The sequence below is a fragment of the Sus scrofa genome, chromosome 14 (genome assembly GCF_054392235.1).
Source record: "Sus scrofa isolate SSC_HxYL_T2T_F1_AM1 chromosome 14, Sscrofa_HxYL_maternal_Yorkshire_Landrace_v2.0, whole genome shotgun sequence".
NCBI lineage: Eukaryota > Metazoa > Chordata > Mammalia > Artiodactyla > Suidae > Sus > Sus scrofa.
In genome coordinates, this window is record NC_139396.1 from 56,224,122 (window position 1) to 56,247,625 (window position 23,504).

General features: G+C 47.4%; 1 protein-coding gene across 4 annotated transcripts in view; it reads left to right on the forward strand.

Annotated features, from left to right (window-relative positions):
• The window catches only part of KSR2 (kinase suppressor of ras 2), a 414,955-nt gene that overhangs the window by 324,214 nt on the left and 67,237 nt on the right, over positions 1-23,504 (forward strand). For 2 of the 4 annotated variants that reach the window (XM_021073978.2, XM_084994177.1), the window contains exons 8-12: positions 2,583-2,650; positions 6,310-6,428; positions 12,504-12,672; positions 21,136-21,177; positions 21,788-21,860. In XM_021073978.2, the coding sequence (XP_020929637.1) occupies positions 2,583-2,650; positions 6,310-6,428; positions 12,504-12,672; positions 21,136-21,177; positions 21,788-21,860 (471 nt within the window). Of the gene's footprint in view, positions 1-2,582; positions 2,651-6,302; positions 6,429-12,503; positions 12,673-21,135; positions 21,178-21,787; positions 21,861-23,504 lie in introns of all 4 variants that reach the window. The other 2 variants (XM_084994175.1, XM_084994176.1) reach the window with 1 other exon arrangement.

Genomic DNA, 23,504 nt, shown 5'->3' on the forward strand with positions numbered 1-23,504 from the left:
CTCAGGGGAGTGGGAAGAGAAAGGGAAGGGAAGGTGGGTAGCCTGGCCTGGGTGCCTGGAAGAGCTGGTGACAGCTGTAGGCACCTGGCATCTAGGCCCATGTCACAGCCTGAGTTGTCCCACCCAAGGGAGAGGAGACCAGTCTGTCCATCAACCCGCTCCCACCCAGGGTTGTTTCAGGGCTCAGGACAGTCCAGCCAGCCCACACTCCAGCTAGAGGAAATCCTTCAGGGGAGGGTAGTCTTAGGGGCTAGCTGTAAAGGCTGCACAAACAAGCAGGAAAAAGACAACTCCCACAATAAAAATGAGAGTACCCATTATCACTTATATCTTGAATCTAATAAACAGCATAAATGAGCCTATCTGCAGAAAAAAAACTTATGGACTTGGAGAACAGACTCGTGGTTGCAAGGCGGGGGAAGACAGAGAGGGAGGGGGATGGACTGGGAGTCTGGGGTTAGCAATGGATAAGCAATGAGATCCTGCTGTGTAGCACAGGGAACTGTATCTGGTCACTTGTGATGGAACATGATGGAGGATAATGTGAGCAAAAGAGTGTGTGTGTGTGTGTGTGTGTGTGTGTGTGTGTGTGTGTGTGTAAAACTGGGTTATTTTGCTGTACAGCAGAAATTGACAGAACATTGTAAATCAACCAGAATAGAAAAAATAAAAATCTTACCAAAAAAACCCAAAAAAACAAAAAACAAAAACCAAGATTAGCCACAACTTCAAAGTACTTGTCCAGGGCACCTTACTTCTGTCATATTCTTAGTTTTCGCTGCAACCCTATGAGATGGATGCTCTGTCCCCACTTTACAGATGAGGAAACCAAGGCTCAGAGGGGGTCAGCCACTTGCCAAGGTTGTCACAGCCAGGAAGTGATGGTGTCAGACTTTGAACTCAGATTTGTTCTGTATATTATCCTGATCCCATTTCCTTTTTTTGGTGGAGGTATGACAGGGAAAGGATGCTGCCTTCTGGAAGATTTAGGCATCCAGACATCTCTCATCTGGGAAGACATCCCTCTTCTTCCATGGGTCTTGAGCTCCTTGCACTTTGCTAAAAATTCACATCCCAGCACCTCCTGAGTCAGAATCTGGGAGGGTCTGCCTTGGGAATCTGATTCTGAAGCAGGTGGTCTCCTGACAGATTGCATGCTAGTAGCTCTTTTCTTTCATGGGCAGTGAAAAGGAAAAGTCTAATTTGGGTGGAATCGTGTGTGTTTCCTGCTGGAGAAATGATTCTTCATCGGCGTGACATTGTGTCTGTGTCATGCAAAAGTCTGGCCTCGGTCTCTAGATTCCCTCCCCTCCAGGGTCTGTGTGATTTCAGTGCTCGGCTGTTCTTACTGATTTGATCAGCAGGTCCTGGATATATGGGCTGTAGTTCTTGACCCTATGAACCTTCGTGCAAGGTTTAAGTGTCAGAGCATCAGGGAGTGTTCTCCTGGGTTTTCTGTACAAGCAGTGGCTGTGCCACCGGTCCTAGAGCTGCCCATTGAAGCCCTGGCTGGGAGGACCAGCCTTCCATCTCCCTGCTCAGCCAGAGGTGGAGGAGGGCTGCTCCCTTACTGTGAGAGATGAGCAGCAGGGACACAGAGAGGAAAGCGCCAGGCGGAGGCAGGAAATGGCTGAGTGGTCTTGCCTGCCTTGTCCCGATGGGACCTGCTCCAGAGGTTACACTGAGTTGCTTGTCCTTGTGCTGTGGTGCTGCCACTACAGGGAACGGGCCGCTTCACCTGCTCACCAGCCTTCCAGCTGGGCTTGTTTGAGGAGACTCCTAGGTGGGGTGGCAGAAAGGCACAATCTCTTTCTGGAAGCTTCTGGGTAAAGTTGAGCTATTTCCAAAAGGAAAGAGTGCAAGTGCTTGCTGGTTCCACTGTCTTTTGGCCTCAGCAGTTTCCCCTACACAAGGCTTTTCCAAACACCAGTCTGACCCAATCATAGTCACCCGAAGCCTCCAGTGGTTTCCCAGTGTTTGTGGAATCAAATACCAACTCCTTGGTGGGTGCTGGGCCACCAAGCACCTCAAAAATGAGGCCACTTTTGGCAGCATTGACCAGGACAAGTCGGTTAACCTCAGTTTTTCCAGCTCTAAAATGGGAAGAATAATAATATCTATTTCAAAAGATTGTTATAAAAGGTCTAATGACATAGTGGATGTAAGCGGTTTGGTACAATGGCTGGCATATGATTCTTCAAGTAAGTCAGTGATGATTATTAGGATTGAATGATGATAATGATGATAAACATAGACCAGTAGATAACAGTGTCTTTCAAAGCATGAAGTCCAAGTGGGCACTGCTGGTGAAACACTTGCTACCCACTCTTGGACTACCCAGGTGAGTGTACGATGGCAGCAGACTCTCTCCAGACATAATTTTTTAGGTTTCAAGGGTATGCCTTTGCAGTAGCTGCCCTATCTCATCTCATATCTTGATGTCCATAGCACCCAGAGCTGTCTGCACCACTGATGTGTCCCATCCATCCATCCATTTATTCGTCCATCCATCTATCCATCCATCCATCCATCCATCCATCCATCCATCCATCCATCCTTCTCTCTCTCTTTCTCTTTCTCAGGTTAAAGTGCCACAACAAATGCACCAAAGAAGCCCCACCCTGCCATCTCCTAATCATCCACCGAGGAGGTAAGTATTTAACACTTACTGCCCTAGGGTAGGGGTCGGGGGGGGGCTCCTGAAGGCCACCTGAGATAGCCATCCCACCCAGGTCAACTCTAGATGCCTCTTGACCCTTGCCTGTCTTATTTCTTTCCCTCTGACCCCTTCTTCCTGGCGTCTGTCTCCTTAATCTATCCCCTATGCCTGTTTTCCCTGTTCCTTGCCCCTGGAACTGGCCTCTCTGATACTTTATCCCTCAGATCCATCTTCTCTTCCCTAGGTCTTTTTCTCTCATTCTTGTCCTCTCTCCTAATCTTTACTCACCTCCCTTTCCCCCAATCCCATTCCTTTCCCTTCCCACTTAAAAAGAGTGCTAGATGAATGTTTTTCCATTAGTACTCTTCAGACGCAGTCAACTGGCCCTGCAGAAGTAGGCAGGAGGGAGTTGGGTGTTTGCATGGGCCTGTTGGTTTGGGCTGTCTGTGTTCATCTCCAGGGGCCCTGGGAGTGTCTGGGCCAACCTGTCCAGGCAGGGAGGTTACTGCTACTTCTGGGAAGACACTTCCAGCCCTCCACTAGGCAAATCAAGACCAATTTAGTGGAAAGGAAAAACTAGAAGGAAAGGCTTTTCCCTGCCTGCCAAGGACTTAATAGGAGACCTTGCAGCCCAGCTTTCAAAATTGTTCCTCTGGGAGTTCCCGCTGTGGTGCAACGGGATCAGTGGTGTCTTGCATCTTGGAAGCCACTGGGACGTGGGTTCAATCCCTGGCCCGGCACAGTCAGTTGGATATCCCCTGTTGCCGAAGCTGTGGCTTAGGTCACGTTTGTGGCTCTGATCTGATCCCTGGCCCAGGAGCTCCATATGCTGTGGGGCTGCCAAAAATGACAACAAAACAAAACAAAAATTGTTCTTCTGATTCCATTATCCACACTGCACTTCATCCACTGGGGGACCCCCTAAGGCCTGCACTGTTTCAATACAGTAGTTACCAGCAACATCGATTTAAATTTAGATGCATTACAATGAAACAAAAATAAAAGTTTAACTACTTCGTCATACCAGCCACATTTCAAGGGCTCCGTAGCCACATGTGCTACCATATTGGGTATGTAGAACACTTAGACTGTTGCAGAAAGTTCTGCTGGACAGTCCAGTCCCTTGCTCTTCCAGCTGTGGTCCAAGGACCAGCAGCAACAGGGGAATCATCTAGGAGTTTGTTAGAAATGCAGAACTTTTAGCCTGACTCCATATCAACTGAATTAAAATCTGCATTTGAAACAGCATCTGCAGGCGCTTTATCTGCTTTAAAGCTCTGCTCTAGTGGGGAAGTTGCAAACTCAAAGGCCTGCCAGGGTCAAGCAGGTACCCTAAATGAAAAAAGCTGACTACCAGGAGGGGTGGTGCACTGTCTGAGAGCCCAGGTGCCAGGTGGAGGGGATGGCAGTCCAGCAACATGGACCTGCGTTGTACCATTCCTCATGTCTCAGAGAAAAGCCCTCATAGTTGTATGTGCCATAGACTTATTTTACAATGTTAGCAAGGAGGTCCCATTGTGGCTCAGTGGGTTAAGAATCCAACACAGTGTGCATGAGGATGAGGGTTCAATCCCTGGCCTTGCTCAGTGAGTTAAGCATCCAGTGTTGCTGCGAGCTGTGGTGTAAGGTCACAGACACAGCTCGGATCCCGCATTGCTGTGGCTGTGGTGTAGGCTGGCAGCTGTAGCTCCAATTCCACCCCTAGCCTGGGAACTTCCACATGCCCCAAGTGCAGCTGTAAAAATGAAAATAAAATAACAATAAAATGTTAACAACTTATTAACATTTTTGCCATTCTTGTTGGCCCCCTCCCTGTCACCATTACCCCCTCCTGTTGATAGGTTGGAGGAGGCTTAGAACCAATCGTGGGGAACACAGTTTGCTCATCCTTGCCCTCCGACCCCACCCCTCTCAGCTCTCCTGGCCTTGGGTCAGTATGGGCTCCAGGGGTCAAGGGTGAGAGAGTCTGCCTTGTTCTCAAATGAACCCAAGGGAAACTCAAAGAGGGAGGCAGATTGCTGCCTGCTGAAAGTGCTGGCATGGCTTCCAAAGCCAATGGGCCGTTGGTTTTCAATGATCTTTGCATTGCTTTCCTCCACAAGGAGAGGAAATTGCAAGAGAAGGAAAAGTCTTCAGCTCCTTTATCTTGCCCTTTCCCGCCTCACATCCTTAATTAAGAACCATCTGGCCTTGGAACCACTGTATACACACCACAAGGCTATTTTTAACCTGAATTCTCATTGTTCCTGAACCCTTGGCTTGGGTCATCTTCGTTGGGAAGATCCCCTCCCACTGGGTTCCCCTAAGTGAACCTTCCTCTGCTGGAGCCCGGCTGTCACATGGAGACCAGCACCAGCCTGCTGGGAGGCGACCCGCTCTTAGATACCCACATCTGAAGAAGGGCGCCCTCCCACCCATCTTCTCAGCCATGCCCCCTTTACTCAAAGGTGGCAGGTGCCTGTACACCTGAAGCAAATGGAACTTTTCCAGAGGTCCTCCAGCTTCTAGTCCCCATCCCCCACCTCCTTGGTTGGAAGTTGAAAATATAGTTGGTTTCCATAGTAATGGCAGCTCAGGCAAAGCAGAGAAATTAAATCCCTAGGTCAGTCCAAAGCTTTAACTTTTCCACCAACACCCCCACATGAAAAAAAAAAAAAAAAAAAACCAAAAAACAGCTCACAAGTAACATTACCAGCCACCAACTTTGAATGTGAGCTTCTCGCTTTGACCTTCGCTGTGGTCCCTGTAAATAGTAAATAACAGAGGGGTAATGGGGGAGAGGGGCTTGGGTGATGTGGTTTGGATCAGCATGCATTTATTTAGCATCATCAGGTGCCCAGCTTTTCGTGCGCCTTTAGGGGTGATGAAGAGGGGATCCATGTTGGCCTTGTTTAGGACAAATGTGTTTTGACATGCAACAGGACGCTAGGGCCTAAGAAATCCCACAAGTCACACAAGATGATCCTAACACAGGCTTAGATGGGGCAGGGACAGGTGGCCACAATAAGCTTGTCCACTGATGACAGTCCGTAAGAAATCAGGGACCTCTTCTGTGTTTCAGAGGAGGCTCAATTCTGAAATGAATACCAATGTGAAACAATGATGGTATTGGGGGGAAAACTGATAGCTTCAGTTTCATTGTTATAAATATTGTCAAAAGCCATATATTGACAACACAAGCATTTTAGAAACCACAGAGGAGTTCCCATTGTGGCTTAGAGGGTTAAGAACCTGACATAGTGTCTGTGAGGATGCAGGTAAGAGCCCTGGCTTCACTCAGTGGGTTAAGGATCCACTGTTGCCATGAACTGTGGTGTAGGTCAGAGATGTGGCTTGGATCTAGCATTGCTTTGGCTGCACAGATCGGCAGCTACCTCCGATTTGGCACCTACCCTGGGAATTTCCATATGCTGCAGGGGTGCAGCCCTAAAAAGAAAAAGAAAAAAAAATAGAAACCACAAGAACTTGGGTGGAAGGAACAGGGTCCCACTAGCATTACACAATGATATCATCTTTTAGGGCATTCCCTTTCAGTTCTTGGGGGGTGGGCCTTTGAGGTGGGGTCCAAGCTCTGCTCTCCTGGAATGACAGTACATAGTGAATGTGGTACTTAAACTCCCCGATCGCTGTTTTTACCCCTACGGATCCAGCAAGGTTAGTCCGGACAGAGTCTGTCCCATGTGACATCAACAACCCTCTCCGAAAGCCACCCCGGTATTCGGACCTCCACATCAGTCAGACGCTCCCCAAAACCAACAAAATCAACAAGGTAAGACTGGGGTTCTGCCAGGACGGGGCGTGCTGGGGCTGCCACTGCCAGAGAAAGGGCAGGAGAGAGGAAGTTTCTCGAACAGGGGTGGGGGGAATGATCTGGGAGCATTGCCCTTATTGCCCAGCCCACCTCGGCTCTCCTCATTCTGTGTGGCTTGTGTCTAGAAAAGACACTCGATGCAGAGTGAGTGTGCCTAGGCTCTGTCGAATTTAGAGAGAGGGCACCTGGAAATGAGAATGAATGACTGTATTGACAGGGGCACAGTGGGGATAGAAGGAGAACCTGAGAGAGGGTCCTTCGTGGTCCAGAGTCTGCCCTCTTTGCTCCGTGAGAGGTCTCATGATCTGCCAGGATGAGCTATGCAGATGGTCCTATGCTTTGTGACACATCTGTTGAATCCAGTCACCAAGGGACAAGAGTCATTTTTGAGCTCTTGCTAGAGACTAAGTAGATGGGTCTGTGTAGGGACCTCAAGCTCTGAGCCATTAGCCAGTCTGATTGGCCTCTGCTGGTCCCCGGATGGTGGTCAGCCAAAGGCCTCTCTGTGCATCTTTCTTTCCAATGTGGCCTGGAAATTTCCAGTGTGATTTCCATGTCCTTTGTTAGATCTGTTGGTTGGACAGCACCAAAGCCATCTCAGGGACACTTCCAGCCTCACGTGTGTGTAACCACAAAGGTTACCTGTGTCAGCAGGTGATTTCTCAAGCCCTATAATGCCTTCACGTATTGTGTGGAAGGGAGATAAAATGAGGATCAACCCAAACATGTGGGAAGTCACCAACCTGTGTTCAGGTCCCAAATGAGCATCCTGACTTCTCCCCAGCAAAGCATATTCTCCCATCTGTGCCTAAGGCTAGAGAGGGCATTGCCCCTGCTCTGAGCCATTCTCTGCACAGCAGCCACAGTGATTCTTAATGAATGTAATTTGAATCACACTACCCTCTGTTTAAAAGCCATCCAGTGGCTTTCTATGGCATTGAGGAGACAAATCAAACTCCTTATTGCAGCCTCCCAGGGACAATTTGGTCCCTCCCTCTGTCTCCGACCTCCTTTTCCACACCTCCCCGCCAAAGCCCATATGTTCTTTCTCTCTTATGCTGTCACCCACTGTTTTTACTACTGGATCTCAGTCATTCACCATCTGGCTCCTTGTGGCATCATCTTAGGTCTTGATGATATAACTTGGCCTCTGAAGTCAAGCCACCATGGCAACCAGACTTGGCTTCCTCCACTTACTAGCTCTGAGACTCTGGGCAAGTAACTTAATCTCCCCGAGCCTCAGCATTCCTGTGTATAAAATGGGTGTGCTCTAATTATCCACTGTACCACCTCAAACGTAGTGATGGACACAAGCAGCCCTTTAATTATGCTCAGAGTCTGTGGGACAGGCATTGGGAAGGGGGTACAGTGGGGATGGTTTGCCTCTGCTCCATGATGTCGAGACTCAACTGGGAAAGCTCACCCAGCTGGGGGCTGGAATCATCTGGAATACAGATTGGAAAACTGTGACTCACAGACCAAATCCACCCCATTACCTGTTTTTGTGAATGTATTTATGTTGGAACAAGCCATACCCAAATTATCTGTGGCTGTTTTCATGCTGCAATGGCAGAGATGAGGCATTGCAATAATGATTACTTGGCTCACAAAGCCCAAAATTTGTACTGTCTAGCCATTTCAAGAAAAAGTTTGCCAACTCCTGATCTAGAGGTTTCTTCACTCACATATCTAGTACCTGGGCTGGGATGAGTCAAAGGCTGAGCTCAGTAGGGACTCAGCAGGAGCACTTACCGGTGGGCCTGCCTCGTGGCTTGGACTTCCTCACAATATGGCTGCTTCAGAGCAGTCGGCTTCTTTCCTGGCACCTCAGGGCTTGAAGAACAACTGTCCTAGCAACCAAGGTGGAAGCTGCAAAGACTTTATAACTTAGCAGTATGAAAGCCCATGCATTGTCTTGGCCTGTCACTCTCCAAGAGCTGGCAGTGTCAGCTCTGTTGTTCTCTATTGATGGAAGCAGTCACAAGCCTACTCAGATTTAAGGAGAGGAGGCGTGATTCCACCTGTGGATGGGAAGAGTCTAAGGAATTTGTGGCCATGTTTTAAAATGTCCCCTCATGCCTAAAAAGAGCACCAACCTCAGAGGGTTGTTGTGGGGATGAAATGAAATAACCAACATAAAAGCATTTAGAGAGGTTCCTGGCACATGGTAAGTGTCCAGGAAACTCTAGCTATTTTTATCAGCTTAAATATTTGGCTTCTAATTATAATGTCAGGCTGGGTCCATTTTTCCTTTGTCATTTGTAAAAGATGTTGGTCTCTGGGGAGGGGCTCCCCACCTCAGGGGTGGGGGTGCTTAAGGGGCTCCTGGGAAGTACCTGAGCACCTATAACCATCCTTTCCTTTGTGATCTCGGGGGGGGGGGTAATTGGCTCAGAGCCATTTCGAGACTTTTCTCTATGGCTTCATAGATGCAGTGAGCCCCTTGGTGTCAGATGGGACAGAAACATGGGTCAGACAGATCGGTGACTGTGACGTTGTTCTGCCTTGTCTGCCAGCAGGAGAATTTGATAAGAGAAATAAATTAACCTCTATTTAGAAAGCAGCTTTGACATGAAGGTGGACAGGACCTATCAGAAGCTGGGTTATTTTTTCCCTTCTTTCTCTTCTCACTGGCTTCACCCAGATTCTTTTTGTCAGGCAATGATGTGGTTAGTGCAATAGATTTCTGAGCCAATTTGGTCTGAAGATTTCCTTTTCATTACTCTCTGTCTCTTCTCTCGTCTAGCTCTGTCAATCCAGGTTCACAAAAGCCCAACTTGTTCACCCAGCATCATGGTTTGAGCGTACATTTTAGAGTCACAAGGTCCGGGCTTGAAACTCCGTTTCTTCATGTGCTGTGCAACCAGGGCAAGATCCCTCTGCCTTTGTTTCCCACCCTGTAAATTGGTCATTATAATAGTAGACGTTCTTGGGGTTGTGGAGAGGAGTAGATGCAGTGATATGTGTAAAGGGGTTAGTCCAAAATGGGATACTCAGGGAATGGAAGAGCTTGATGATGAAGACAGTGAGGAGGAGGAAGAGGAATAGAATGGAAGTAGGAGGAAGAAAGGGGATGGAGGAGCAAGAAGAGGAAGAAGGAGAAGAAAGAATAAGAGGAAGAAAGAAGAGGAGGGAGGAAGAAGTGGCAAAAAGAAGGATGAGGAGGATATGAAGGATGAGGAAGATGAAAAGGATGGAGGAGATGGAGGATGAGGAGGATGGGGAGGATGGAAGAAATGGAAGAGGATGAGGAGGCAGAGGAGGATGAGGATATGGAAGATGATGAGCAGGGGGAGGAGGATGAAGAGATGGAGGAGGAGGAGCAGCAGCAGCATCTGCCCACTCCTGAGGGGACCAGTCTACAATACTTGTGCTTCCACATCAAGGCGTCTAAAAGTCCCATCTGCAGTGGTGTCCAAGGCTGAAGATCTGCCTGCTGCAGTGACGCCTTTTGAAGTAGCTGTATACTGGCTCTCCTTTTCGACTGGTTGCAAAGAACGGAGACTCACATAGGCTAGCTCTGCACAAGGAGTTGTGTATTGGAAGGATGGGCACAGGGCAATAAGAGAGAGGAAAACCACAGTTGAGAAGCTAGGTCTCATGAAACTGGACATGGGGGACAGTCTTGTGCTCAGGCCAGCTCCTTGGACTCTCAGCAGGACCATGGGTCACTGTACTGCTCCTCCAGCACAACCATGGCCTGGCAACTCATTGTGTATCCACTCTGGTCTGTTATTATCAACTGATTTCTTCATTCTCTGTTCTCCTCTTTTCTCTCCATTATCGCTTCTGCCACCATTTAGTTCCTACTCTTTGTGGCCTCAGGTGATTTGTTTTCTGACCTGTTGTGGCTCTTCTGTTCTCTTGAACCTCATCTCCTCTTCCCTTTTGCTTTGCTTTCCACTTTTCTTCCTCTTAGCCCTGCTCATCTTTTTATTACACATCCTAAGACATTGACCAGCTGCCGTGATGCCCTGACCTATGACCCTGAGTTGGTAGTCAGCTGTGGAGATCACAAGACAAGTAAGGCTGTTTAGGACTGTCCCTTCATCAAAGTCCATTGAGTTGGAGGGTGGGGTCGGCTTCCTTAGGAAAAGTCCATGGGAGAGATAGTTAACAATCACCGCCATATTCAAATCAGCGCACATCTGAGCGAAGGAGGATCCTGGGAGGTGAACTGTTTGATTTTCAGAGTCGGATGTGAGTTTCCTGTTACTTGGTTCAACCCTCTGTTTCTGCTTCTGGGCTGGAGACGGGGACCTGGGCCACCCACTCTCTGTGACTCCAGCAAGTCACCCTCCAACTCTGAGTCTCAGCATCCCCATCTGCGGAATGAAGGGGTGGGACTGGGTGGTCTCTGAAGGATGGTTCCATGTTTCAGCTGTGCTCAGAAAGAGGGCTTGTGCCATTAACCCTTCCCTGCCTGATCTGGTAGAGTTTGAGTTTCCCTCTGATGGACTGCAGCCTCCAGCTGCTGGTCCCACTGGGACACAGATGGAGGTCTGACCTGAGGAGGGATTTTCCCCTCCTGTTGTAGCAGTTCTGCCAGGGAACGTGGGCACCATATGCTGCTTTCTCTTTTGCTGATTCTGTTCATTCCCATCAGCGCTGAGCCACTGAGACAAGAAAGACTTAATTCCTGCGTAACTAGTTCCTCCATAAAAATGAACCTCCTCTCCTCCCTCCCTTCATCTCTTCTTCTATCCCTCCTTTCTTTACGTTCATTGATTCATATAACTTTTGTTAGCTCTTTCTAATGTTTTGTTTTCTGTGCTAGGTTCTGCAGATTCCAAGGTGAATAAGACGCAGGCTAGTAGAAGCAATGAACAGATTGGGGTGTCCCTGAGAACTCTCAGCTCTACTGACTTTGAGCAGTGGGAACCCCTTCTCTGGGCTGTGGAGGTTTGCTAGTATTATTCTCATTTACAGTGGGCAAGAGTGAGCAATGGAGAGGCTAGGCATTTTGTTCAGGATGCATGGGGAAGAGGTGGCCATGGGATTTTGAATCCATGTTTGTCTCGCTGGGGATTCTGCTCGTGTTCGTTTCCTGGGGCTGCGGTAACAGATTACCACAAACTGGGTAGCTAGGACAAAGTGCATTTATTCTCTTGCCGTCAGGAGTCTAGAAGTCTGAAATCAAGGTGTCAGCAGTGTTGGTTCCTTTTGGAGAACCCAGAATCCATCCTGTGGCTCTCTGCTAACCTTTGGTGGCTCCAGCAATCCTTGGCATTTCTTGACTTGTAGAAGCACCAATCCCCTGTATACATCTGCACATCGCCTTTGCTCTGTGTATCTTTCCTTTTCTGTTTCTTGTAAGGACACTTGACATTGGATTTCGCACTGCTCCTCCCCCCACCCCCACCCCCCACATCTAGGATAATCTCATGGGTAAATCCTTACCTTAATTACATCCGCAAAGACCTTTTTCCAAATAAGATCACTTTCGGAGGTTCTGAGTGGACATGTCTTTAGGAGGGACACTCCTCAACCCCCTCCACCTCACCCTGACCAGCACCATTCTGAGGATGCACACATAGATTCTGTCTCCATCTTGGCTTTAGAATGGTTTCAAGGGCCAGGAGAGGCAGCACTGGTTCCCACTGAGATGCGAGGGGAAGATGCTGAAGGCTCGCTCACGCTCTCTTGAGCTGTCAGGCTGTTGATTCTTTAATAAACACTCAGGAGGAGAGGTGTTAGGATGGGAAGAGCACTCTGGGCACCTCTGCATGGGACTTTCCAAAATCAAAGAGGCCCAAGGAGCGTGGCTGTCACTTCCACAGCTTTCATTATGTGGTAACCTTTCAATCCGGGCTCCAGGCAGTGGACAGGAATTTGACTCCAGAAACTGTTTTCCACAGCTGGATGTAGCTTGGTGGGGATGCCGAAGCAGGTGGGACTGTGGAAGGATCTGGTGGGTGAGGAAAATGGAAGAGGGGCTGAGGATGCTGGGGCGGGGTCTCTTCCCATGCAACTCAGCCTCACTGCTGTGACTCTGCTTCTCTGCCTTTCCCCTGCCCTGTTTTCTTCCTGCAGGACCACATCCCGGTTCCTTACCAGCCAGACTCTAGCAGCAACCCCTCATCCACGACCTCCTCCACACCCTCCTCGCCAGCGCCCCCACTCCCTCCCAGTGCCACACCGCCTTCTCCCCTGCACCCTTCTCCACAGTGCACAAGACAGCAGAAGAACTTCAATCTGCCAGGTACCTCCATGCTTTGGAAGTGACAGGGGAATTGGGTTCATGCCAGAGCCATGTCCAGGCTGGTCCATGCATAAAAGTGATGGATTGGAGGCATAGGGAGTGAGTCTTACCATATGTAGGGCAGTTGCTCCATCATTTGACCTTTAGAGTAGCCATGAGATATGATCAGCTCCATTTTACAGATGAGGAAACTGAGGCTCAGTGAAGTACAGGGACTCTTAGAGACTCGATCTTTTGGGAAGCCACAACCCGGGGTCTCCACCCAGGTCTGAGTCCCAGGAGAGCATCTGCTCTGGAGCTGGCCACTGTCTTACACACAAAATCAGTTGAAATTGGCAACGGGTTCCTGCGCCAAGGACCTCAGGGGCCGCACACCCGAGCAGGGCTGCATTTAGACTGTTACACTAGACATCAGGATCAGGCTCTGAATGAGTGGGCTGGAGTCCAGGATTCAATATCCAGCTGTCTCATGTCTCTGCTGCGTGACCTCTGATTCCAGTTTTCTCCTATATCTGAAAGGATATAGATGGACGAAAGGACCCCAAAGAGTATTCCAGCTCCTTGCAAATTCCATGGCATCAGCTGCCAACCTGAAACGATGTGCTGGGCTGTAAGATGATGGAGAAGCCCTTATGTGATGTTTTGGCTTCTTGAACTTAAAGGGATCTTTCACTGCTCTCAGGTGGGCCAGACCTGAGAGGCTTCCCGCCCCTTCTGGGGCCCAGCCCAGCCTATTTCATGTTCTGGGGGTCCAAGGGTACTTCCAGTTTAGCTGTATTTACAGCACAATATCTGGTTTCAAGACAGAGGCTGGTGGGATGAGGTCTGGCTTGGCTGGTTGGGACCAAAGACATGGTCTGTGTTGATCAATATATTACCCTCTAGTCACATGTGGCTATTTAAATTTAGATGAAATAAAATTAAATAGAATGAAAATTTTAATTCCTGAGTCACACTGGCCACAGTTCAAGTGCTTCATAGCTTGGTGTGACTCGTGGCTGCCATATTGGATAGCACAGGTGTAGACCATTTCCCTGTGCTGAAGAAATGGTCTACACCTGTGGAGAAAGGTGGAGAAAGATCTAGTAGACAGTGTTGGTCTAGGAGCTGATTTCCTCCTGAGCCAGTGAGCTGCACACAGGGGAAAAAAATCACAGGTCCTCAGTCACAGGTCACACCTCCAAGCCTATCCAGCCAGGAGTGACTATCTGGGAAATGAACAAAGACCCAACCCTACATCTGGGCCACACCCAGATACAACCACCCATTGAGGGCAAGTTGTTCATGTCACGCCCACACTCGGTGATGTTTGGATCTAGGCGGTATCTAAAAGGGGTAGAGTGTGTTTTGAAGACTTGCATCATGGGGATTCTGTGGTCAAGTTCAAGCCTGAGGCAGCCTCGTACTTGTAATTGAGGGCCATCCCCCTGGCAACAGCAAGGACCATGATGTGAGTCACCAGCTGGAATCATCTCAGTAAGTGCCCCTGAGTCAGTGAGGCGAAATGGCCCTGTATTTCCGTAGACCAAGGGCTCCCACTGCCACCTCCAGTGTAGATCATTTCCACTTCTCAGGTAGGGGGTGTATGGTTAGGGTTGGGGTTCCAACAGTGTCCTGACCCTCTCTGGGGAGTGAGCTAAGGGGTCCTTTGGGGGAAAGCACTTTGGAACAGCAGTTAAGAGTGTGGGCTCTAGAGCCAACTTGGGACAGATCCCAGCTTTACACTTGATATTTGGGTGACGTTGTGCAAGCTGCCTACCTCTCTGTGCCTCTGTCTCCTCATCTGTAAAATGGAGATGCTAAGACTACCTACTCTGTAGAATCCTTGAAGGGTTAAACATTACTATACTCGTACAAAGCTTAGCAGGGCACCTATCTCATCAACAAAGGTGAGCTACTTTCATTATTGTTAGATAAACACAGGAATAGCAAATTCCTGAGGCTCCCACTGCTAAGAAATATGGGCCTAACCAGGATTGTGGAAATAAGGTAAAATCACCATATCCCCTGGTATCGGGAGTATGGAACAAATTAAACTTTGGGAGAAGGTAAATTGGCATTGTCTGTCAAAGTCTGAGATGTGCATTCCTTGGACTGCCAGTATCACTTTTAAGGATTTATATGCAGAAATATTTACACAGGGCACAGGGGTCTGCGTGTGAGGATTTCACGACAACGGTGAAAAGTTTGGACTCAACCCAAATGCCCATCAGGTGGAGAGTGTTTGAATACACTGTAGTTTATCTGTGTAACCAAATACTCAGCCACCCTTAAAAACAATGGAGTAGCTCTTTGTAGATACCCTGACATGGAAAGATATCCATATTGTCTTCTAAGTGCAAAATAAATAAGTGATTTGCAAAGTGTTTGGTATAATAATTCTATTTATTGTAAAATAATTTTATATGCTTGTATATGTACAAAAATGTCTACAATCTTCACAGCAGGTGTTCTTTCTAAGAAGAGAAATTGTATTCCATGCACTTCTGTAATGTATATAATAGGAAGGGACACATACCAGTTTTATAATTGAACAATAACAATAAAATGCAGTGTTGAAATGGAAAACTAAATGGGACCCTCCAAAAGGACAGTCAGACCTTCCTCCTGACTTGGGTGGTCTTGGGAAAATTCCCCCAAGATGACAGGTGTCTGTTCTGTTCATACAAGGCCCTGGTCACCTGTCATACTCTAGACTGTGAGTCTCTGTCGATGGGACAGGGAACTTTAGCTCTGGTTTCTTGCCAGATGTTGAGTTTTCTGAAGACTATCCAAGCTAATGCCTGGGCATAACAATGTCCCTGGCATTGGTTGATCTAGAACATTCCTTTTGAAAAGAGGTTGTTCAGTTAGGCTTTCGGCTCACTTGTTAACCTCAGGACACATGAAGGACACCCACAGGCTTGGTGAGATTGTGCTCTGCTGGTTGGATGGACCTCCTTGTTCTCCGCCACACCCCTTCAGAATCCTGGGGCCATGTCAGACATGGCACAGTGTAGGGTGGGGTCAAGAGAGCCACGTGTGCAACCAGATTTGCCCCTTCCTACCTCTGTGGCTTTGAGGGCGGCACTGACTCTGTGTCAGTCTGTTTCTCTTCTGTAAAATAGGTCTAACATGCAAGGTTGTATGACATTTGCTGTAGGAAGGTACGTGAAGGGACTTTGTAAGGGACTGTTGGGTGGGTTACAGGGACTGGTGCTCAAACACCTTTCTTTGGAGCAACCTAGTGCTACGTTTAGTGTCTATCTCCTCCATCAGAATGCCACCTCCATGAGACTAGGAAACATGTTGGCTTTATCCACCTCTACACCCAAAGCCCAGCAGAGTACCTGCTGCCAAAGGCACTAATTGTTTGTTGAATGAATGAATGCATGATCACATAACATGAGGTTCATGCACTGCCTAGACCCACATTTCCCCCCCCCCTTTAATCTGTCTTCAGGCCTTCAGACTGAAGTCATTCATTCATTTCCTTAGTGGATATTTTCTGAGCATCTACCACGAACCAGGTACTGTACAAGGCACAGGTATGGAGCAAGGCACAAACCAGACATGCCCTGTATGAGTTTGTCGTTGCTGCTGTAGCAAATTGCCACAAGGTTATTGGCTTAAGGCAGTAGAGACTTATTATCACAGTTGTGGAGGTCAGAAGTCCAAAGTCAAGGTGTCTGAAGAGCCAGCTTCTTCTAGAAGTTCCAGCAAAGAATCCACTTCCCTGCCTTTTCCCAGCTCCTCATGGCTGCCCGCATTCCTTTGCACATGGCCCTGTATCACTCCAACCTCTGTTTCTATTATCAGTTCTTCTCTTATTTTCTCTCTGATTCTGATCCTCCTGCCTCCCTCTAATAAGGACCCTGGTGATTATACCCAGGTTCACCCAGGGAATCCAGGATAATCTCTGCCTCTTAAGGTCCTTCTCTTAATCACATTGGCAGAGTGCCTTCTGTCATGTGAGGTTACATATTCACAGGTTCCAGGGATGAGGAGTTGGAGGTCCTGGGGATGGGGATGGGGGTTAGGGCATTATTCTGCCCATCATGGCCTCTGTTCCCATGGAATTTATGGCCTTGTGGGAGAGACAGGTGTTAGCCAAGCAAAATATATATGAAAATAGGATTATAAGTTGTGACAAGGGCTCGGAAAGGAAAGAACAGTGCTAGGAGTGAATTCAAGAAGAGAACAGGTTTAGGTTGAAGGGTCAGAGGCAGCTGAATTCCAAAGACAGGGGTGGGAAGAGTTGTCCACCCAGAGAGAGGGGAGCAGGTGCAATGGCCCTGCCGTGGGGAAGAGTTGGGAAAAAAATGTCCCAGTGGCTAGAGTGCCATAAACAAGGCACCCGGCAAGGCTCAGAGCTGCAGGACTGAGGCCTGGCAGGCCCTCACAGGGTGTGGCAGGAATTAAGAGGTTTTGTTTTTTTTTTTTTTTTAGTTGCCATATTCCTTTTTTTCTTATACTTTTTAAAGTTATAGTTGATTTATGATGTTGTACCAATTTCTGCTCTACAGCAAAATGACCCAGTCATACATAAATATACATTCCGTTTCTATATTATCTTCCATCATTAGATTTTATTTAAAATGCACTGGAAGGCCGCTGAAAGGCTTAGGCAGGGGATGGTTTGATCTTCCCTCCTCCTTCTAGATCCTTCCTTTCAGATGACCATGAAGGCTAACTCTCTGGGGAGCCCATAAGGAGGGAAAAGGGGCTTCAGAGTGGAAGGGCCTTCAAAAGGATCTGCTTGTCCCTCTGACTCTGGTCATCTGCAGCCTCCCAGTACCCAGGTCCTCTTTGATGCCAGGCAGCCAGGAGCTGCTCGGCTTCGCTAGCTGCCCCTTGGAGCCGCTTCTCGCCTGTCCGTCATCAGCAATAAGAACAGGGAGAGCTCACGGTGCCCTTTCTCTCCTCCTCTGGCCAAGACTCCCTCTCAGCCACCAGGAACAAGCTGTGCTCAGGCACATGGAGGGTCCAGGCAGGGGTTGGCTCTGGGTAGGAAGGCATTTGCACCTGTCCCTTCTCAGAGCCCTGCTTACTCTCCATCACTCAGTCCCTCCTCTTAAAAGAACATTTAACTGCCAGCTAACCTTTTCTGTAGACACCTAATCCCCAGTCCAGTTGGGGAGGAAAGAGATCAGCTGAGTCTCTTGAGAATCCCAGGGGTGGTTTTGCTTTTTAAATTTTAACCCTTTGTTGACGAACACATTATCTGCACACAGTGAAGAAACCTAAGTTATCCAGTGCAAGAAAGGTCCCTGACCTTTGGGTCGGATTTCTTTCCAAACTTTATTCTGCAACTCTGAATGAATTGTTTCCCAGCTCGGACATGTCATTTTCTGGAATCAGAAATGCATCTCTTTGGATTCCACCCGTCTGAGATATTTGGGGACTGCTGTGGTAAAAGACTTGTAAATCAACAAACACGAGTGGTTCATCACTGTGTGCAAGGCACCAAACCAGGTGCTTGAGATACTGAGATGCTGAGACTTGCTGTCCATCCCGGGGGAGCTTCTAAATCTGTCCCCACCTCTGGGGCAGCTAATGACTTAGCTCTTAGAGACTATCTGATTGTCTACTAATTAGAAAGCATTCTTGTCTGTTAATTAAGAGAGCTTAGAAAGATACTGGCTTAGTCATCGCAGTAAATCCTGCTTCTGTTCTTACACTCATTCATTGCTCAGCCCTATCAAGGGGAAATTGTAATTATTCCCATTTTATACATCTGGAAACTGAGACTTGGTGAGCGGTGCCCAAGCTTTTACAAGCAACCAAAGAGAGAACAAGGATTCAGCCCTACAAGATCAGCCTCTAGATCCTGGGCTTGGAGCCACTGTATTAATTCTTGGGGAGCCAGCTCCCAGTTAGAGCTTGTCCTTGAATGAACAGAATTGTTTCCAGAAGTACATTCACCAACTTAGACTCATATCTGACCCCATACCTGCCTTTACTTGAGGATACAAAGCTCTGTGTGACCTGTCCCCCCTTCCCTAACACCCCTTGTGCCCTGTGATTCAGGCCCCCAACCCTCACTGGAATAGTGGTAACGTTGGAAAGCTTGGGGATGTATGGGAAGCTGGCCTCCAGGGAGTGGACTGGAAGTAAAATGACTCGTAGAAGAATGAGCAGTGAATTTGAAGAAGCTTCTTTGATATGATTTTCCCTCTAAATATGGACATTAATTCACATGTTTGGTAGGCAGAATAATGCCCCCCCCAAAAGAGGACCAGGTTCTAATTCTGGGTTCTGTGAATATGTTATTTTATTTTTATTTTATTTATTTATTTTTTTGCTGTTTCTTGAGCTGCTCCTGCGGCACATGGAGGTTCCCAGGCTAGGGGTCAAATTGGAGCTGTAGCCTCCGGCCTATGCCAGAGCCACAGCAACGTGGGATCCGAGCCACGACTGCAACCTACACCACAGCTCACGGCAACGCCGGATTGTTAACCCACTGAGCAAGGGCAGGGACCGAACCTGCAACCTCATGGTTCCTAGTCGGATTCGTTAACCACTGCGCCACATCGGGAACTCCAAACATCATGTGCTGAATGTGTTATTTTATATGGCAGGAGGAATTTTGCAACCATTACTAAATGAAGGATCCTGAGGGGGAACAATTACCCTGGATTATTTGGATAGACTCAATGCAATCATGAGGATCCTTTTAAGAGGCAGGCAAGAAGGTCAAAGACAGTAGAAGACGATGTTAGGAAAGAAGCAGAGTGGGGTGATGGGACTGTGAGCAGGGTGAGCTCTACAGATGGAAAAGGCAAGGAACAGATTCTCCTTTGGAGCTTCCAGAAAGCACCAGCCTTGCCAACGCTTTCATTTAGCTCCTTATGACTGTTTTCAGGCTGCTGACTTCCAGAACTCTAAGAGGACAAATGTGTGTTGTTTTAAGTCATCCAGTTTATGGTAATTTGTTACAGCAGCAACAAGAAAACTGATACAATGCTCAATGCAGAACACTTGAAAAGCATAGGAAACACATAAAGGACTTTTCCCAGTTTATTGAGATAGTTGACATAGAATCTTGCATAAATTTAAGGTGTACAACATAAGGATTTTATGTATATATATCTCTCTCAAAATTATTACCGCAGTTTAGTTAATATCCATTACCTCACATAGTTATAAATTTTTTTCCTTGTGATGAGAACTTTTAAGATCTACTCTCCAGGAGTTTCTGCTATGGCACAGTGGCTTAAGAATCTGGCTGTAGTGGCTTGGGTCGCTGTGGAGGTGCAGGTTTAATCCCCGGCCTGATGCAGTGGGTTAAAGGATCCAGTGTTGCCACAGCTGTGGCCAGATTCAGTCCCAGGCCTGGGAACTTACATATGCCATGGGTGTGGCCATAAAAACAAACAAGTAAGATCTACTCTCTAAGCAACTTTCAAACTTACAATAAAGGACAAGGTAGTGTTAACTACAGTCATCCTACATTATGTCCCCAGGACTTATTTGTCTTACAACTAGAAATGTTTACCTTTTGACCACCTTCACCCAAGTCTTCTATCTCCATCACCCACTTCTGGCAATCACAAATCTGATCTGTGTTTCTGTGAGTTTGATTTTTTTTGGATTCTGCATATAAGTGAGATCACACTATTTGTTTTCTTCTGTCTTCTGTTTTCTTCTTATTTCACTTATCACAATACCCTCTAGGTCCATCCACATTGTCACAGATGCAGAATTTCAGTCTTTATTATGGCTGAGTAGTGTGTGTGTGTGTGTGTGTGTGTGTGTGTGTGTGTGCGCGCGCACATTTTCTTTATCCAGTCATCTTGATGGGTACTTGGGTTGTTTCCATGCCTTGGCTATTGTAAGTAATGCTGCAGTGAATATGGGGGAACAGATATCTCTTTGGGATAGTGATTTCATTTCCTTAACTTTATACCCAGAAGTGGAATTGCTGAATCATATGGAATTCTATCTTTAATTTTTTGAGGAACCCTCATACTGTTCTGCATAGTAGCTGTGCCAATTTACATTCCTACTAATGGTGCACAAGGGTTCCTTTTTCTTTACTTCTTCACCAACACTTGTTGCTTCTTGTCTTTTTGATAGTAGACATCCTAACAAGTGTGAGGTGATATCTTACTGTGCTCATAAAGGATTTTTTTAAGCTGCTGTCATCACTCTGTCAGAAGGGAGAAAATTAATGTGTTAAATTATGGCTTTAGAGGTTTTTTCTTTATGTGTATGTGTCCTTATGCACTAAGCAAAGATGGGATTGCAGTCAGCTTGACTCTCCTAGGTGGGGTGTTCTGTTTTCAAGGAGTGTCAGTGGGAGGGTTGGCTTGAATGTTTCTGGCTTCTTTACTCATGTGCACAGTCCCTTGGAATTCTGAAGTGTCTGCAGAAGTCAAGGGCGGGCAGAGAACCCACATGGTGGCTGCAGGAGCCCCAGCTGTTTCATGAAGGGTCAGCTCCAGGGTGGTACTCACTGTGGTGTTTTCTTTCTTTTGCAAGCGTCCCACTACTACAAATACAGGCAGCAGTTCATTTTCCCAGGTGAGTTTGTGTTCCTTCCAAGCAAGCCTGCCAAGGTGCGGGACTGCTGAAAGCGAGTGTTGCTGGGGTGGACGAGCTCATGGAGGATGGGGTGGAATCACCAGACCACAGGCTAGCAACCAGCTATGGAGGCGGAGAAGGAAAGGGGGGAGGTCCAAGGGCACAATGAACCGACAAGGTCCCAAAGCGTAGTGAAAAGGGGAGGATGGCCGAGGGTGAAGAGGGGTCCAGAACCACAGGGCAGGGGAGAGATGGTCAGAGCAGCTCAAGTTGGGCCCTGGGAGGCATGAATCCCAAAGAGTACTCAGGAGTGAGGAGCATCCAGAGATGGTACCTCGACAGATGCTTCAGACCAGAGGCTTGGTGGCTCTGGCAGGCTCCTAGGTGACACTGGGGAATTTTGTGCAGGATGTCATCTAGACCACAGGTGCATCTGACTGGTAAAGTTTAAGTGCAAGTGGCTGGGGAAGGGAGAGAGGGAATTGGTCAGCCTCAGGGACTTGAGGTCTGGTGAGAAGTTCCTGACTGCCAGCATCTCCCAGGAATCGGGCTTTGGGGGGTGGTTGTGGACCTCACATTTGCCTCTGACTGTCTAATCTTTGGCTCTCAGATGTGGTGCCGGTGCCGGAGACGCCAACCCGGGCGCCCCAGGTCATCCTGCATCCAGTGACCTCGAATCCAATGTAAGTGGCACAGAGACCTTCCCCCTGCTCTGCCCCTTCGGTTTGCTCAGGAACCCTGTCATTTCTTTTCCTCTCCCTGGAATTGATGGGGTGGGAGGCAGGGTCGGGGGTATAAGGGGGCCATAGAGACAAAGGAGTAACTCAGGCAAAGAGAGAGTGTGACAGCCCAGGCAGAGAGAGAGGAGCAGTGCTGGCCCCCACAAGTCGGTTCTACCCTGGGTTCCTGGACCTGGCGACCAGGTGTGATTTCCAGATGCTGAACCATTTCCTTCAGAACCCCAGACTCTCCTGTGATTGAAAAGCTAATTTTTCCCAGTCATATCTAGAGCTTAATGAAAGGACAGTTATTCTACATCATTATCCCTCTTTTAAAAAGTATAGTTTAGGTTAAAAAAAAAAGTATAATTTGGGTTTATACTAGGAATCAGCAGCTTACAGCCTATGGGACAAATCCAACTTGCTACCTGTATTTATAAATAAAGTTTTACTGAAACACAGCCACACCCATTTGTTTACAACATGCTATCTACAGCAGCTTTCAGACTATAACAGTAGAGATGAATAGTTGCAGCAGAGACTGTGTGGTCTGCAAAGTCTAAAATATCTATTCTCTGGCCCCTTACAGAACAAGTTTTCCAATCCCTAGTTTATAGCATTATAAAAATAAAGTAAGCTAATGTGGGGAAATGTGGACTATGCTGTTAAAAAAAGAAAAAGACAGAAAAAAAACCCACTTATAATTGCACCACTTTTAGATGTGTGCTCCTTCTATGCATGTGTTACTTACTTGTGATCCATGCTGTATGCCGTCTCTATCCTGCTTTGATAACCCTTAATGCTATAACATCACATTTTTCATATTATTCTGGACTCTTCATCCACATTGGTTTTAATGTCTGTAAAATATCATATCATTGTGGAATAATTTCCTTAACCACTTCCCTATTGCTAGGTCTTACATCTTCTCATAGTTCATTGCTTTAACTGTAAACAGTGCTGTAATGAACATCTCCGTGTGTGACGTCTTCAGCATCCTTAGGCTATAGACCCTTTTTGCAGGTGGTCTGTTGTTTCTGCAGCACACCTGAAATAACCCTCCTCAACTTGCCTTCTTTGGTAGTAACTCAAGTCTGCGGCTTGCTAGGGATGTAATTTTGATTTGACTGCTTTCCCAACTCACGTTTTTGCCTACTTGGTTTTTCTTCTGGCTCCCCTAGCTGCTCCATCCTTTCTAATCCATGTTATAGACTGTGTTAAAGACCGAAATGGTACATCTCTGAAATCAAAGGAACAGCAATTTGCCAGGGGATATTGTGCTGACATCTCGCCCTGGATCGTTTCTCTGCTGCACATAAACCAATTCCACAGTTTGTGCAAGATGAACTCTAGCTTATTAACTGAGAGTCAGGGAGTGCCAGTGAAAAACAGAGTCAATAAGTGCCTGCGATCTGCTTAAATGTGCGTGCAGTGATGGGAACTGACTCTTTGCAGAAGGGAAATAATTTAATAGTGCCGGCCGCTGTAGTCACGCCTTGATGCAAACAGAGGGCAGTCCATCTTTTTGGGTGTGAGGAGGGACTCCAGCTGTATTGTTCCACCCCAATCTCCCACAGGGCATCAAGTTCCCAGCATATCAGTGGTTTC